General features: G+C 41.6%; 1 protein-coding gene across 4 annotated transcripts in view; it reads right to left on the bottom strand.

The window, feature by feature from the left end:
* The window catches only part of LOC127447188 (insulin-like growth factor 2 mRNA-binding protein 2), a 102,666-nt gene that overhangs the window by 25,179 nt on the left and 60,178 nt on the right, over window positions 1–17,309 (bottom strand). For all 4 annotated transcript variants that reach the window (XM_051708838.1, XM_051708837.1, XM_051708836.1 and 1 more), the window contains exons 3-4: window positions 13,848–13,896; window positions 11,410–11,461 (exon numbers count right to left, since the gene is read on the bottom strand). In XM_051708838.1, coding sequence (XP_051564798.1) covers window positions 11,410–11,461; window positions 13,848–13,896 — 101 coding nt within the window. The remainder of the gene's footprint in view (window positions 1–11,409; window positions 11,462–13,847; window positions 13,897–17,309) is intronic.

Here is a 17,309-nt window from a genome sequence, read left to right as displayed (position 1 = left end):
ATTCTGAAAGTTAATGTTCCCCAAAATCGACCCCATTCTGCTGAATTACTGACAAGCACTTTACCCCATCAGACACTTTTGCATCAATTCAAACGTGAACACATTTCCCTCTAGCGCAGGGGTCGGCAACCTATGGCACACATACCAGCATTGGCACATGGAGGGGTAATCACTGGCATGCCAACAACAGCGAGAGGAGTAGACTATTTTATTTATATAAATTCCGCACCTGCATTCCAATCTACATCTTGATGTAATCCTTCCTCATGATCACGCAGCGTGTTTTCATGAGCTGAATGGGAGGCTAAACAAAAAGTTAAAATGTGATGAGACTTCAATATACCCAACAGACTCGTGCAGCATGTGCAAGCCATTCGCGCATCACAAGCAGAAAGGTGCTTCACTTTCTGTTAATCCTGCGAGTAAATGCGCAAGCTTTGCTTCGGTCAAGCCGCGCGGATGACAGCCTACATTCCGTGTTTCATTTGTTTCTTTTTGCTTTCAAAACAACACGTGATGTAATAAGGAAAACACCACTATTAATCCTTGAGGTTCCCAACCCAGCATACAGGTACACCCTCCTTAAACCATAGTCACACTCAAAATTACATTAAACGATTAAAAGAGAAAACATAAACCCATATCGTGGGTTCAAAATCTGAGTCTATTCAAAATATAAATTAACCTGGAAATAAAGTTTTTGTATTTTGCAGGTGCGATTCATCAAAAAGTGTTAAATATTTGATCGGCTTGCACGCGCAGCAGGAGTCTTGTCACACTCCCATTCAGCTGATGAAAACACACTGCATGATCATGAGGAAGGATTACATCAAGATGTAGATTGGAATGCAGGTCAGGTGACAAAACTTCATATAAATAAAATAGCCTGCTCCTCTCTCACTGTTGCTTGCGTGATAGTGATTACCCCTCTCTATGATTTTGAAAAATATATGACATAATATAAGAAATATTTAAGATTCCACACAATTTCGTGATCAGTAATCAAATAAGCAAATTTGTGACATTAACTGTGTTAACTCATTTTGTGCAAAAGGACAGGTTTTCTTTCATTAAAACACTTTCACAAGATGCTCTGTGAAAATTCACATGCAAGGTTTTTCACAAATTTTTCACTCAAACTGTTTTGCTGATAATATCATTTATAATGAAAAATAAGCTATTAAAATAGAAAAATGCAAAATAGAAACATTTTCACAAGTGGTCAAATGGCACTCCATGTCAAAAAAGTTGCCGACCCCTGCTCTAGCGCAACTGAAAGTGTGCTGCGTGAGCTCCTGGTCCAATGGAAGCCAGGAAGTAATCATGTTCACATAAACAAAGTTTGGTGTGATTCGGAGGTTGCATTTTTCACTCTACAATTTCTTTTTTTGTTTACTGATTGTTAGGTTTAGGGTTTGGGTTTGGGTTAGGGGCAGGGGTTGTGTTTGCTGACTTTTTTAAACATTGATGGATAATTCCAAATGCTTTTGACAGACACATTTATTTATTTTTTTTACCTAGTGCATCAGTTTTGACTTCACTCTCTCTCACACTCTTCCACCACTGTGTGAATTATTCACTGCTCCTTACCTTATCCAGAATCAGCAATTCCTCACCGCAACACACATCTGCAAATTTCCGGATTCTCAGTGGGATTGCGCCCTCTCGGAATCATAATAGACATATTCCGACCTCTCCAGGCCACAGGAGAACCCGTGCACAGAACATCTCTGGAAGCCCGCCTTCCCAAAACGACACCGTCACTTCATCTCACCTTCTGCCCGCATCAAACCCATGGGGAGTAAACAATCACCAAACAGGGATCTTCAACCATATCTCATTCACTTAGGAGATCTCCCTCAATCGGGCCACCGCATCCACCTCAATCGGAATGCACGACCCGACGCGGAAGGAGTGCACTCCTCGCCAAGTCTGTCAAAATCATTGGCTCAGGCAGCAGCTGATTTCCATCAGAAATAAGCTAAGTTATTATCATACCCATCAAATGCATTCAGATTTAGTCATGGGTCTAGGCCTTCTGTTGCCATACTGTCTGCTCATCATAACACATCTGCATCAATATCAAAAGGCAATATTTCATGTCAACAATGCATTCGCTCTCATAGTAACGGCAGGCAACCACGCGTTCACAGCGTGATCACATGAGGGTAACTCGGTCAATGTTCACTTGCATGTCATTCACCGTGTTGCATGGGAATTAAGATCATTATTCAGGCATGTCATGATGTACAGTGCTCATTGTACAGGGTCCCATCACTCAATTCAGTAAGATATCCCCGTTTTGTTGGTCGCTCTTTGCTCTAATTCACATAGCGGACACTTTCCAATACAAGGTATCATCCCTACGCCCTTCTCACTAGGAAAGACAGAGCTCACGATGTGGGCACTCCGAGAGAGCACGGCATCACAGTTTAATATAGTCTTCACTAAAGTCTTGTGAAAGGGTCCTTAGTGAAATAATTAACTTATCTCGTTCGGTTCAACATTTCGAGCGGCATTCCCTACCCGAGCGCCTTCAAGGGCGCATTAATGCCGCTTCGGAAAATCCAGCGTTTCCTTACTCTATACATACTTCCACATTTTCATCGGAAGCACCACTGTTGCGGCGCGCCTCTAACACCTAGCGGCAGGCTCCGCACTGCATTCTCTTATTCATCATATAATTTCATTACCAGCACAATGCATATCGCCTATATGATCAGTTCATACAGGGGGTAATTCCTTTTTCACGGCATATTTATGTTTTATTACTCATTCAGGCATTATTAAGTGTAGTAATTTGTATCGTATGTCTTCATAAATAATTCACTTTCATCTTCTGTCGGACCATGTTTCAATCTATGGGGATCTTCAAGCATTGGGGCTTCATCAATGTTCAAAATGTCAAAGCTCACGAGTTTAACAGTCATGTCAGCCTAACTACATTACTTTAAGTATCAACACATTTCAGTATGATGCTGTTCACTTTTAATGCATGTGGTCGGGGACGTTACATTTAGTAGCAAGTAAGTAGGTTTTGCAATCATTGGATAAAACCTGCGCCGAATCAAGCTCACTAATTTAATCTTGCTACTGTTAATTTCTGTTCCTTATGGTAAGTCATAGCTCCCTCCAAATGCTTTTGTTATTTTTTCAACTATGTTTCCAAATGCCTTATTGATTTTAAAGTTAGCAATGATTTTGTTTTGCTCCACTCAATGAACCTGTGTGTGTGTACACTACCGGTCAAAAGTTTTGAAACACTTACTCATTCTTTATTATAATTTTTTTTTTTTTCACATTTTAAATCAAAATCAAATCAAATCAAATAACTTTTATTGTCACACAGCCATATACACAAGTGCAATGGTGTGTGAAATTCTTGGGTGCAGTTCCGATCAACATAGCAGTCGTGACAGTGATGAGACATATACCAATTTACAATAACATCAAATTAACACAACACAATTTAAACATCTGTTATACACATAATTACACTCAACAATATACAAATAATAACATACACTGTACAGTATACAATACACACAATATAGATACACATTATTCAATAAAAAAAAAGTATATATAGTATATATAGAATGTACAGTAGGTTGTAATGTACTGTATTGACATTCAGGCTGTCGGTTTATAGTAAGTTGTTAAGAGAGAATATAATATAATAATAATATAATTTATGACAGTCCGGTGTGAGATATAAGAGTAAGAGTAATAAAGTGCAGTGCTGATGTATTTTGATCGTGGGAGATCAAGAGTTCAAAAGTCTGATTGCTTGGGGGAAGAAGCTATCATGGAGTCGGCTGGAGCGGGTCCTGATGCTGCGATACCGCCTGCCTGATGGTAGCAGTGAGAACAGCCCATGGCTCGGGTGGCTGGAGTCTCTGATGATCCTCCGAGCTTTTTTCACACACCGCCTGGTATATATGTCCTGGAGGGAGGGAAGCTCACCTCTGATGATGTGTCTGGCAGTTCGCACCACCCTTTGCAGTGCTTTGCGGTTGTGAGCAGTGCTATTGCCGTACCAGGCGGAGATGCAGCCAGTCAGGATGCTCTCTACAGTGCAGGTGTAGAACCGTGTGAGGATGTGGCGGTTCATTCCAAACTTCCTCATCCGTCTTAGGAAGAAGAGGCGCTGATGAGCCTCCTTCACAACGACTTCAGTGTGGATGGACCATGTGAATTCCTCAGTGATGTGGACACCCAGGAACTTGAAGCTGCTGACTCTCTCCACTGGTGCTCCATTGATGGTGATGGGGCTGTGTTCACTGTCTTTTCTTCTGAAGTCCACCACAAGCTCCTTTGTCTTACTGACACTGAGGGAGAGGTTGTGCTCCTGACACCAGTGTGTCAGAGTGTGCACCTCCTCTCTGTAGGCTGTTTCATCATGGTCAGTGATCAGACCTATCACCGTCGTGTCATCAGCAAACTTAATGATGGCATTGGAGCTATGTGTTGCCACACAGTCATGTGTGTACAAGGAATACAAGAGTGGGCTGAGAACACAGTCCTGTGGGGCTCCAGTGTTGAGGGTCAGTGATGAGAAGATGTTGCTGCCTATTCTAACCACCTGGCGTCTGCTTGACAGGAAGTCCAGGATCCAGCTGCACAGCGAGCTGTTTAAGCCCAGAGCCTGGAGTTTCTCATCTAGCTTGGAGGGCACTATGGTGTTGAATGCTGAGCTGTAGTCTACAAACAACATTCTCATATAAGTGTTCTTTTTTTCCAGGTGGGAGAGAGCAGTGTGTATTGTAGATGCAATGGCATCATCAGTGGAGCGGTTGTTGAGGTAAGCAAACTGCAACGGGTCTAGAGAGAGAGGCAGCACAGAGCAGATGTAATCTCTGATTAGTCTCTCAAAGCATTTGCTGATGATGGGGGTCAGAGCAACCGGACGCCAGTCATTTAAACAAGTGATTTTTAATTGCTTTGGAACAGGCACAATGGTGGATGTTTTAAAGCATGTGGGGACTACAGACAAAGAGAGGGAAAGGTTGAAAATGTCCATAAAAACACCAGCCAGCTGGTTCGTGCACGTTCTGATGATGTGGCCCGGAATGCCGTCTGGGCCCGTGGCTTTGCGGATATTCACCCGTCGGAAGGATCGGTTACATCTGCTACAGAGACGGAGAGTGAACTAACCTCTGTAGCTTCGGCTGCGAGAGCTCTCTCCACGAGGGCGGTGTTATTTCCCTCAAAACGAGCATAAAATGTATTTAGCTTATCCGGGAGAGAGGCAGCGGTGTTCATGGCGGAGTTTTTATTCCCTTTAAAGTCCGTGATGATGTTAAGTCCCTGCCACATGCTTCTAGAGTTGGTGGTGTTAAACTGTCCTTCAATCTTGTTCCTGTACTGGAGTTTTGTTGTTCTGTATAAACGATGGATAACTTTTGCATAACTGGCTTGTTTATGCTCCTCCGCGTTCCCGGAATTAAAAGCGGAGGTCCGCACATTAAGTGCCGCGCAAACATCGCTATTAATCCATGGCTTCTGGTTCGGATAGATCCGTGTTGTTCTGGTCGGAACAACGTCCTCTACGCACTTTCTGATGAAACACATTACACTATCAGCGTAAAGCTCGATGTAGTCATCAGAGGCTGACCGTAACATCTCCCAGTCCGTGTGATCAAAACAGTCTTGTAGAGTAGAGTCTGATTGGTCCGACTAGCACTGGATCGTTCTGAGGGTGGGTGCTTCCTGTTTCAGTTTCTGCCTGTAAGCGGGCAGAAGCAGAATGGAAGAGTGGTCCGATTTGCCAAATGGTGGGCGGGGGAGGGATTTGTAGCCATCCCGAAAGGGAGAGTAGCAATGGTCCAAAACCCGGTCCCCTCGTGTGTTGAAACTAAAGTGCTGGTGGTATTTTGGTGCGACTGATTTGAAACTGGCTTTATTAAAGTCCCCGGTCACAATGAACATGGCCTCAGGGTGCGTGGTTTCCTGCTTGCTTATAATCCCATACAGTTCCTTGAGTGCCGGTCTGTGTCGGCTTGTGGGGGGGATGTACACAGCAGTGATAATGACTGCTGTGAATTCCCTCGGTAGCCAGAATGGTCGACACAGAAACATGAGAAATTCCAGATCAGGAGAGCAGAAAGACTTGATAGAATGTATGTTCCTCTGATCACACCAGGATTTGTTGATTATAAAACATACACCACCACCTCTGCTTTTACCTGAGAGGTCTTTCGCTCTGTCCGCTCGGTGCACGGAGAACCCCGCGGGTTCAATGGCTGAGTCTGGAATCTCCGCAGACATCCAAGTTTCCGTAAGGCAGATAATGCATCAGTCCCTCATCTCTCGTTGGAAAGAGATCCGCGCTTTCAGCTCGCAGAGCTTGATATCCAGAGACTGAACATTTGCCAGTAGAATACTGGGTAGCAGGGGTCGATTTGCGCGGTGTCTTACTCTGATGAGAATGACGGCTCTGTTTCCCCTTTTCCTCCTACGTTTCCGCAGCCGTGCAGCACAGACAAAGGGCTCTGCTTGCGTGTTTGTAAACAGCGGGTCGGCATTGAGGAATTTGAAGTCCGGTTTACGGTGTGTAATTGCTGAACCAATGTCCAAAAGTGTTTGTCTGTCGTAGACAATAAGGCAGACAACATCCAAGACAAAAAACATAAGAATTATAAACAAAACAAACGAAACACTACCATGTTGTGTCGGAGCTCGCAACGCAGCAGCCATACTCGGTGCAATCTTGAGTCGAATATGACTATATAAAATCTATATGATTTTAGAATAATAGTAAAGTCATCAAAAATATGGAATAACATAAATGGAACTATGGGAATTATGCTGTGACTAAACAATATCCAAAATAAATCAAAATTGTGTTATATTTTAGCATCTTCAAAGTAGTCACCCTTTGCCTAGAATTTGCAGACATGTACTCTTGACATTTTCTCAACCAATTTCTTGAGGTATCACCCTGGGATGCTTTTTAAACAGTATTGAAGGAGTTCCCATCTATGCTGGGCACTTATTGGCTGCTTTTCTTTATTATTTGGTCCAAGTCATCAATTTCAAAAACTTTTTTTATTTTTTTATAAAATTTTAGTTTTATAATGAAATAAATTAATATGGTGGCACAATTATATTTTTGTCTACAAAACTAATTTCAAACATTTAAGCATACGCCTTCAGATTAAAAGATTTTTAAGACCATGAGAAACATTTCAGTCAAGTGTTTCAAAAATTTTGACCTGTAGTGTATGTGTATCAGGGCAGCTCTCGTCAGCAGCAGGCAGTAGGATTCATTCCTCTGGACATCACAGTGCCGGATACGTGTTCTCGCAGCAGATACCGAAATTCAGTCCACTGGAGCTGCATGTCATGGACCATGCATGGTCTGCTGGTTTCACGGGCAAAAATATATACAAATAAAAAATAAATAAATTAAAAAAAAAAAAAAAAAAAAAAAGGTTGATATCAAAGATGCTTTCAAATCATGCCCATTCACCCCGCCGACTGGCCCCTCTAAATTTTAAGAGTCTTTTAATTTTAAAAGGGCCCTGCCATGTCTCTCGAATTTCTCGGCATCACGCTCGATTCTTTAAACATGTAAGCTTCCCTGCCTAAAGATAAACTCGACGGAATCAGGTCTATTTGCACGTCATCCTCCAGTCAGTTTGGGTGTTATCACGCGATCTCCTGTCCCTATTAGGCCACCTCAATTTTGCCATGTGCATCATTCTTCATTAGTTTCCCACCTCCTCACACTAGCCCATTCCGAAGACAACCTCTCCTACATAATATCAATCGATGACAGCCGCTCGGACCTCCTCTTCCGGTCACAGCTATTAAATCACTGGTATGGCATTTCCTTTTCACACACACAGAAAAAAAAAAAAAAAATCTCTGGACGACATGTCCCTTTTCACGGACGTGGCTCCCTCCGTAGGATTTGGGGGATATTTTCTAGGATCATGGTTCACAGGGAAATGGCCAGATTAATTTTTCGATAGCTTCCTATGCTCCCTCTTCCACTCTCTCTGAAATTCATCCCATCGTCATGGTCAGCGTTATATGGGGTTCCCTTTGGACACGCAAACGTGTCGTAGTTTTGCAACAATTCTGCAGTTGTCACTATAATCAATTAAGGCCGGTCCTCCTCTAGCCGCATCTCCCTTATGAGACGTCTGACATGGCAGAGCATTTCCTGCAACTTCATTATCTCAGACAGACACATTCCTGGGATTTTCAATGTAAAAAAAAAAAAACATTCCCTGCCTTCCCATCTCAGACCTCCTGCTGGATTAAGCCCCTCCTTACTACCCCATTTAAATTCCGCTCCAAATCTCATGCAGAAAGCACTTGCCCGATCCACACTCACTTCCTACAAGTCTGCCTGGGCTCAATATTCCTCCTTCTGCCAATCACACAGTACTCCTATTTTCCATTCTGATCTCCCAGTGTGCATGTTCATTTCCTTTTCTTTCACACTAGACATCTCAAATTTCCTCCCCTATTCAACACTCCATCCCTAACCCCCATGTCGCACTACTGGTTCAGAAACCACCTCGCCGCTACCCTAAAACTTTGTGGTCTCTCCCCTCATGTCTTCTCGGGGCACTCTTTTCGCATCCAAGCAACTACTGCTGAGGCTCGTCGAGGTATACCGGAGTCCAATGTCAAGATGCTCGGCCACTGGTCTTCCTCACTCTCCCTGAAATATAGTCGACCTAACCCAATCATCAAACAAGCTCAACTCTCCATTAGCCATAAGTTTTCATACCTATCTGGTGGTGGTTGGTGGCTCTCTCTCATCACATCTTTCCCTACACAATGATTCAATTCAAGCATGTCCATCGTTTCACAAGGATAATGCATATCTATGCCTACCCTCCTCACCAGGTCTTCCATAATCTCAAGCATGGTTTCCTTTGCATAGGTATTGCACAAGCCAGCTCGCCCTCGCCGGAAAGCTCACACTATCATGGGATATCTTTCAACAGGGTATTGCACGACAACATCGCCATTATCGTACGGCTTTATGTATGCTGTTAACCTTGGCAAAGATAACCATTAAACAACAGCCGCCCTCATTGGAGGGCTAGAGCCTCATGGGATATCTTTCAACGAAGGGTATTGCACACAATGTCACCATTATCGTATGGCTTTATGCTACATTGTTCACCTTTCGGCAAAGATAACCATCAAACAATGTCTGCCCTCGCCAGAGGGTTCATAATCAAATGTTGTTTTCTTTCAACAAAGGGATTGCACGCAACGTCGCCATTATTGTATGGCTTTACGCTACGTTGTTCACCTTTCGGCAAAGATATCCTAACAACTCTTCCCTCATCTGAGGGTTTTCATAATCAAATATTGTTTATTTTTCAACATTAATACTGCACAACTACGCTGGCCTAACGTGGGGCCTCATACCACCTTGTTCGTCTTTGGCAAAGATTCTGCACAACCAGGGGCTCCTCGACGGAGAGACCAAAATCGCACTCCAGGACAAGGATAAAAAATTAAAAAAAAATAATAATAATAAAAAAACGCACAGCTTTTCCTATTGCAAAGGTATTTCACAACCATGCCAGAGATATCACGCACCATGTCAAAACTAGGTGTTCACATTTCTCTCTTTTTCCCCTCCAGAATGAACGCCAACACAATACCTGGCTGTACCTGACTGGATCTTTTCTTTTGGGGGTAGTAGTCTACTTTCTCTCTCTTTTGGGGTAGGCTCCTTGCCCCTGCCTCCTATCTCTGGCAGGATATGACGGTTCCGAGTACAACTTCTTCGACCGCCAGACGGGGCTTACGCCAAAGAGAGACATTACATTTTCTGTTTTATATTCATCAAATAAATGTCATCTTGAATTTCACTCAAGTCTGCAAGTCTTCCTGATAGAAATGTAAGCGCAGCGTAGTTCTAGCGGGAAGACTACCAGCTGTACATCATCGCACCATTAGCTAGGTAACTCCTAGCCAATCACATGTAAGCCATTGCTTTATAAGTCTGCTCACATTATCACATTGCTGTTTTGGTTGTGCTAACACGGCAACCTCCACCACCCCACCACCACCAGTCGAGTCCCGTCCTGCACAGGGGTAGGCTCCTCACCCCTGCCTCCTATCTCTGGCAGGATATGACGGTTCCGAGTACAACTTCTTCGGACTGCCAGACGGGGCTTACGCCAAAGAGAGACATTACATTTTCTGTTTTATATTCATCAAATAAATGTCATCTTGAATTTGACTCAAGACTGCAAGTCTTCCTGATAGAAGTTAAAAACTGAAATATGAAATTACCCAACAAGTCCTTTTTTTCACACCAAAAATCACATGGTATCACTTTATGTCCTTATTAAAAATTTTGAACTCATAAGTATAAACCTCACAGGAGCAAATGAAAAAGATATGACCATATTATTGTCCCTTGCAAAGTCTACACTACAAAACTGGTGAAATATCTTAATGGTGTACACAATTTGACCATTTATTACACATGTTGTGGTGTCTGTGAGCAGGTGTGTGAAAAATGGGTCAATCTGTTGTAAGTTCATCAGGGTGTGAATGGGTGGCACCTGTAAGCGTGAATAGTTCTTAGGCCCTGTTTAGACCTGGTATTATCCATCTCAGGTGATCCGATTGCAAGTGGTCATTATTAAATACAGGCCTAAACAGGGTCCTAAACATTTTGTGATCAATCAAACCACATTCAGAGGTAGACAGAAATCCATGTGACCACATCGCATTTGTAGTTTCAAGAACCGTGACAAGCCTCTGCCCCATCCATTTTTTTCTCCCATACAAAGAGAGAAATAGACAGAGATAAAGAGAGAGAGAGTGAGAGAGAGAGAAAGAAAGAGTGAGTGAGTGAGAAATAGAAAAACACCACAGGCGCCTACGTTTACCTCCCTATTACCACGCCGCACCTCCCTGAAAACACACACATTACAGCTGGAGCTTTGCCACACTCTCCCACTTCAATCCACACACACTGCTGCTTTACTACACTGCTTATTCCAGCCAGAGCAGAGAGTTCATCCCTCTCTCTCTGTGTCAGTCTCACACGTACTGTCTGTCTGTGACTTCCTCCCATTCACACACTCTCCCAAGAGCCCTGCCCGTATGTTTTCCCACTTGTCTCACTCTCTTTCTCTTTTTTTGAGTAAGACAATTACTGAACCTCAAAGCTGAGACGTCTCCTTCGGTAGCATATGTTGATGTTATTTAAGTTTGGAAAACGTGATCTAAATGCACACATTGTCTCTGTAGTCCAGAGTCTGTTGGTAATTTAGATACAACCATGTGGTTACATCTACGCATGTGTTATATGACAATGTCTCCTCTTTCCCCAACAGAAAAGGCTTTTTATTTTTTCATACAGTGAATAAAAACTATTAAAAAAGTTCTGACAATGCAGAACATGGCCCTTACCTTGATCCACATTTTCTACAGTACCATACTGTGCTAAAAGGCCATCCAAAACCTGCGATAAGAAGATCAGAATAAGTTATACAAACACACACACACACACACACACACACACATCAATACAGACACTAACAGCAACACATTTATATTCCTATCCCTGCTGTAAAAAAATAAAAAAAAAAAAAAAAAAAAAACAGCCTAGACTAGCAAGAATTTCCATGCTGCTAAGGTTGGCTTATGCTGATTTGTGCTGGTTGGTGCTGGCCTAGCTATTTCACCAGCAAAAATGACTAAGTTCAGGCATGAAACTCTGAATGGCACAAGCTGATAGGTTCTTTGAATATCTGTTAGCCAATCAACTTGCTCACATGTAATATGTCAAGCCAGTCAGCTCACATTGTGTAAGCTATAGGTCCTTTGACTTGTAATCGGGTAGCCAATCAACTTGAATACACTCTTTTTGTCTAACATTCAAATTTGCTCAGTTTGCAAGTAAGCCAGTTTCACGGCAGCATTATGCATCAGTTTGCTCAGGTGGTTGCTGGGGCTTTTTCTTCTATCAGCTTTGGCCATGACACATAGAAGCGCACCTTTACCAAGGTAAGCCGTAGCCAAATCAGGCACTGGCACCCATCGCTATGTTAGGTCATTAATTTAAATAAAGCCACACATAGCTAGTCCAACTCATTAGATAAATAAGCTCTGGGATTTCCTGGTCCAGATACATATTATGAGTCAGGTCACTAACCGTTTAAGCCTTTTGGCAAAGCAGGCCCAGTCACACACACAGATTTAGTTTATTAGCATTATGCCATTTGGCCGAGTAGGCCAAGGCACACCTAGCTAGCATACACTCAGTGTAGATGGTTCTTTGGAGCAGCAGCAGTACACAAGTCTTGGCGGTAGATCTGCTTGTTTGGGGGGTTGTGTTTTGTGTTATGTGTTTGTGCAGCTTCCCTGCTTTGTTGGGGGATTGTATTTATGTCTAATTGTACAGCAGCATGTCCACATGCTTAACTCAGTATGTCTGTGTATGTTGTAGCAGTAGCAAGTGTCCATACTTGCTCTGCAGCAGCAGCGTAGTAGATCTTGTCCTCCAATCCTATATCAATACGTTAAGGCTGAATGATTTACCAAAATAAAATCAAAATCACAATATGATCCACTGCAATTTTCAAACCGCGAGGGCTGCGATTTAATTCAATAAATAAATAGTCTCAATGTGCTGCCCGCTGTTCTGCACTTATGTGCATGGCTGTTTTTTCTGTAGTGTGTAGTGCTTTCTTAAATACATGTAAACGGGATCAGTGTATTACACATGTGGTTCTGCACTCCATACTCACAAACTCTGTCTATCTGGTGACCTGAGTGACAGATGTACTCTGAGTTCTGTTTGGTGTGCTCTTAAAAGTGTATATATATATATATATATATATATATATATATATATGTGTGTGTGTGTATATATATATATATATATATATATATATATATATATATATATATATATATATATATATTTTTTTTTTTTTTTTCTTTTCTCCCCAATTTGGCATGCCCATTTCCCATTACTTACTAGGTCCTTGTGGTGGCGCGGTTACTCACCTCAATCCAGGTGGCGGAGGACAAGTCTCAGTTGCCTCCGCTTCAATCCGTGCATCTTATCAAGTGGCTCACTGTGCATGACACCGCAGAGACACACAGCATGTGGAGGCTCATACTATTCTCCATGATCCATGCACAACTTACCACGCACCCCATTGAGAGCGAGAACCACTAATCACCAGGAGGTTACCCCATGTGACTCTACCCTTCCTATCAACCGGGCCAATTTGGTTGCTTAGGAGACCTGGCTGGGGTCACTCAGCACACCCTGGATTCAAACTTGCGACTCCATGGGTGGTAGTCAGTGTCAATACTCACTGAGCTACCCAGGCCCCCTCTTTAAAGTATATTTAAACGAAGGGATATATGGGAATCTCCCATATATTTAATTAATAGAAATAATGGAAAACACAGTTTTATAGCCGTTAAGAAATATTTAAGACTAGTTAATCTGATCAATACGCTCATCCATTACCAGGTGTGGCAAAAAGTGAATTATTTAAGTTAATTATAGAATAAATACATGTCAATTTAAAGCCAAGAGCACACTGCAGAACACAGAGGCACAAGTGTGTGAGAGCGGAATTAAACAGAGAAAACGTGCAAGTGGGTCAGCGCTGTGATTGTAATCAGGATTTACAATTGGGACGATCAGGGCTGAATACTCTCCAGACAGATCCACATGGATGTCATTGCAGAGGGAGTGTATGTGTGTATATGGGCGGGGCATTCTCTAATGTATTTGCAGCCCAGAGGATACAGACAGAGTCCTGACCACACACATACACACACACACACACACACTGCTCTCACTGCCTGAGCAGTTACACACTCACCTCCCACTGTAGATGTGGAGGAATGTTCCGGATCTGAATCTTACGACTCCTACGGAGACAGAAAGAGAGAGTGTGAAACAAAACAGAAAGTGAAAGACAGAGAGAGAGAGATCAGAGAATTGAAACACAGCAGTATTCAGCATAGGGGCTACAGTGTGAAAACATACAGTGCTTTACTGCCTCAACTCAGTCAGATCCAACAGAGACTAAACAAACACAGCACTAGAAAAAACACTCATAAAACTTGACCATCAAAGTAGGGTAGTCGATAACAGTGAAATTTCAAGATTCTTCATTCAAATTTCGATACCACATGCTATTGAACAAATTTTTTTAACACTTTATTTAAAAGATAAATATTAATATATATTATAGTAATATGTCTAATATTGTTACAATTAAAATATTAACCAATTAAATTAAAACAATGGCATGTAACCTTCACGTATTTTTCAATTAAGTAAATATTCCTTCAAACATTTCAAGTAATTATTCAAATAAACAGTCTGTCAGGATGCCGGTGAGTGGCTCTGTTTTCCTTGATAATACTGTTGCTTGACTAGACGTAGCATTACATGGTTTACACAGCTTAATTTTACAATACTATAGACATTGGCAGGTGTACTAGAAGCATTTCCATAGGGGAACAGTATTTTGATCATGGATGCAGATACTGTAACTGGCTGCATGTGAAAACTTAAGAAATTCTATTTTTAAACCACTCTAAAATAGCCTAAAATCCCTCGAACCAATCACAAGCTTCCCTCAACACTTCACAGACAACTGTCCAATGAAAAATGCTCAGGAGAGAGAGAACATATGCGATAGAGAGAGATGGATTAGTTAAGGGAGGCAGGTCTTTCACCAGAGGAACTGGACTGTTTCTACACTCCTTCATTCAGAGTTCGACACTACCCAACAGCCTGTGAGCGTACTGACACCAAAGCCACACAAACCGCTCCACCGCAAGCTGTTAACAACTACATTAAAATCAGTGGAAGAGAGCTGTCCGGGGGAAAGAGATTTAAAGAGCAGAGTGAGTGTGTGAACGAAAGAGAGAGAGAGAGAGAGAGAGAGAGAGAGAGAGAGAGAGAATGAGAAAGAGAATTACTGATCTGCAGAAGCACATTCAGACTCACTTTATTAGAGCTCTTCTCCAGGTAGACTTTGATCAGAGGGATGCATAGTAAACAGAAAGATAAAACAGTGAATAAAAGAGGCTTACAAAGATACAGTAACCGCATAGTCCAAAATTAACACTGGGCAAGCGACAAATTTGAGTAAAATTTGCTTTGGCAAGAAAAGTAAACTGACTTAAATGTCAGTGAAAGGTAACATTATAAGGAACGGTAACATAAAACACAGTACAGTTTAAATTTAATTGTAAGAATGATAGCCTAACGATGTAAGTGACACAAGCGCTTAAAATCAAAGGAGATACTTGCGCATCTACTGACCTCTATAACCTCAGTCGAAAATTTACCATCAGAAGTTTATCTAGGACGTCCAAGTGTTTTTGCCCTCCAGAACTCCATGTGTAGACGCATATGTGGAATGTATTCTTTGCATTAACAACCAATCCACCAAAACGAACAAATATGAGGGACAGAACTGTGTGTCTTTCACCGAATTCCACATTTTCACAGAGAGACTGAGGACGGAATTCCCTAAGAATGAACAGCAGCTTATTTGCACCCACTGTCTGCGCTGGCTTAGCACCCCATTCACTAAAGGGATTATGAAAATGAGGCAACAGTGCACCATAAAACCTGTGCTGAACGCAATTTGCACGGTGTGATTTGGATCTTGTGGGGTGGTTCTGAGTAGGGCTGGGCGAAATGGCTAAATTATCACAATATTTTTTTCATATAGCTCAATATTGATATTTATCACAATACATTTCATACCATTAATGGGGTTGAACGGCATTCCACATGTTTGTTTGACCTTAAGAATGAATTAAACTTAACTTTTTGTTTACAAGTATACTCCAGAGGGTAAGCTACCTTTAAAGTATACTCAGTTTAAGATTTAATCCTACAAAAGGTGTGTGACCTCTTTTTGGTTAAATTTAGCCAATTTCATCATCTTCAGCTGATGATTGACAGCACTGTGAAAGACTTTCTTGTGATGCTCCACACTACAGCTCAGTAGGTGGCAGTAATGCATGAAAAGCTGAATTGCCAACTGGCCAACACTTTCTTGTCAGTGAAAGCGCTATGGAACATCAAAAAACGTTTAACTAAACAGTGCATAAATAAACAGCAATGGTGTTGCTGTCATAGATGTTGTTGTGTTCAGTCAATAGCTGTATTGCATTGTCAGTGTTGTCTTGTTCGGTACACAACAGTATTAAATTAGCCGGATAGCTAGCTGCTAGCTAGCGGCTACTGGGCCTCATTGCCGGATTCCATGACAGCAGGGCTGCCTGCTAGTACTTTCTAACCAGCTGATTTCATGACAGTGATTCATTTACCTAGTTCTGTGTAAAAATTTGCAGAAATGCATGCGTTTTTTGGCGACACGTACCTGATTCGATCGTCTAGATGCAGAAAATAGGCTAAATATCAAAAATTACTCAATAGTGTATCTTCAATATCGAAAATTATTTTGTTTTGATAAATATCGATATCGTTTTATTGCCCAGCCCTAGTTCTGAGTGCTATATAGCAGAGGATACAGCAGACCACTGTAATCTAACACACTTTCCCGGGACTGTACAGCATCACTCCAGTACCTTGATCCAGACACCTGAATCACCTCTTTAACATGCCTAAGTGCACATGACTACACGGTGCATCTGGATATATGCCAGGTTATAACGCTGTTTTACATCATTCGATCATTGATGGATAGAACATGTACATAAACATCACTTTTAAAAAAAATTCATTTTACCGCTTGCTAGTGTGATGTTTATTGCACCAGGAAAACAGAGTTGAATAAAGCGCAATCTATAATGAGCCTAATTTACATAGAAAGAAGGCGTATTTTTGCGTATATTACGCTCACTTTTTCAGCCATCTGGGTTCAGGAAGTATTTTTCCCATTCATTCTTTCCATAGACTTTTCATAAAATCCCCCATAAAAGAGTTCTAAGCCATGAACCACGCTAACCAGCTCCGAGGTAAATCACAAAATCACAAATTTGGTTTTGAGGCAAAAAGACAAAGGTACAAGGCTGTATACCGTTTTTCATGAGGGCACAAACTACAATCCCATGAAGCATTGTGAATAATGTAATTTAATAAAAACCGATGGGAATATATAAGCCTATAGATTTTAGGTTGTTGATTATAAGTATAGGATCAATCTATTTTACGTTTATTGCAAAATATGACACAATGACCTGTACTGTTTGTCAGTAATATTAATAAATAATTAAAAAACAATTTCAAAATAGACAAAAATATAGCCTACAGTATACATTCTAATAAAAAATAATTTAGTTTCATTTAAAGT

This window comes from Myxocyprinus asiaticus, chromosome 10, assembly GCF_019703515.2.
Source record: "Myxocyprinus asiaticus isolate MX2 ecotype Aquarium Trade chromosome 10, UBuf_Myxa_2, whole genome shotgun sequence".
In the NCBI taxonomy this organism is placed as follows: domain Eukaryota; kingdom Metazoa; phylum Chordata; class Actinopteri; order Cypriniformes; family Catostomidae; genus Myxocyprinus; species Myxocyprinus asiaticus.
The sequence above is the reverse complement of the archived record's forward strand: the minus strand, read 5'-3'. Positions and strand labels throughout refer to the sequence as shown.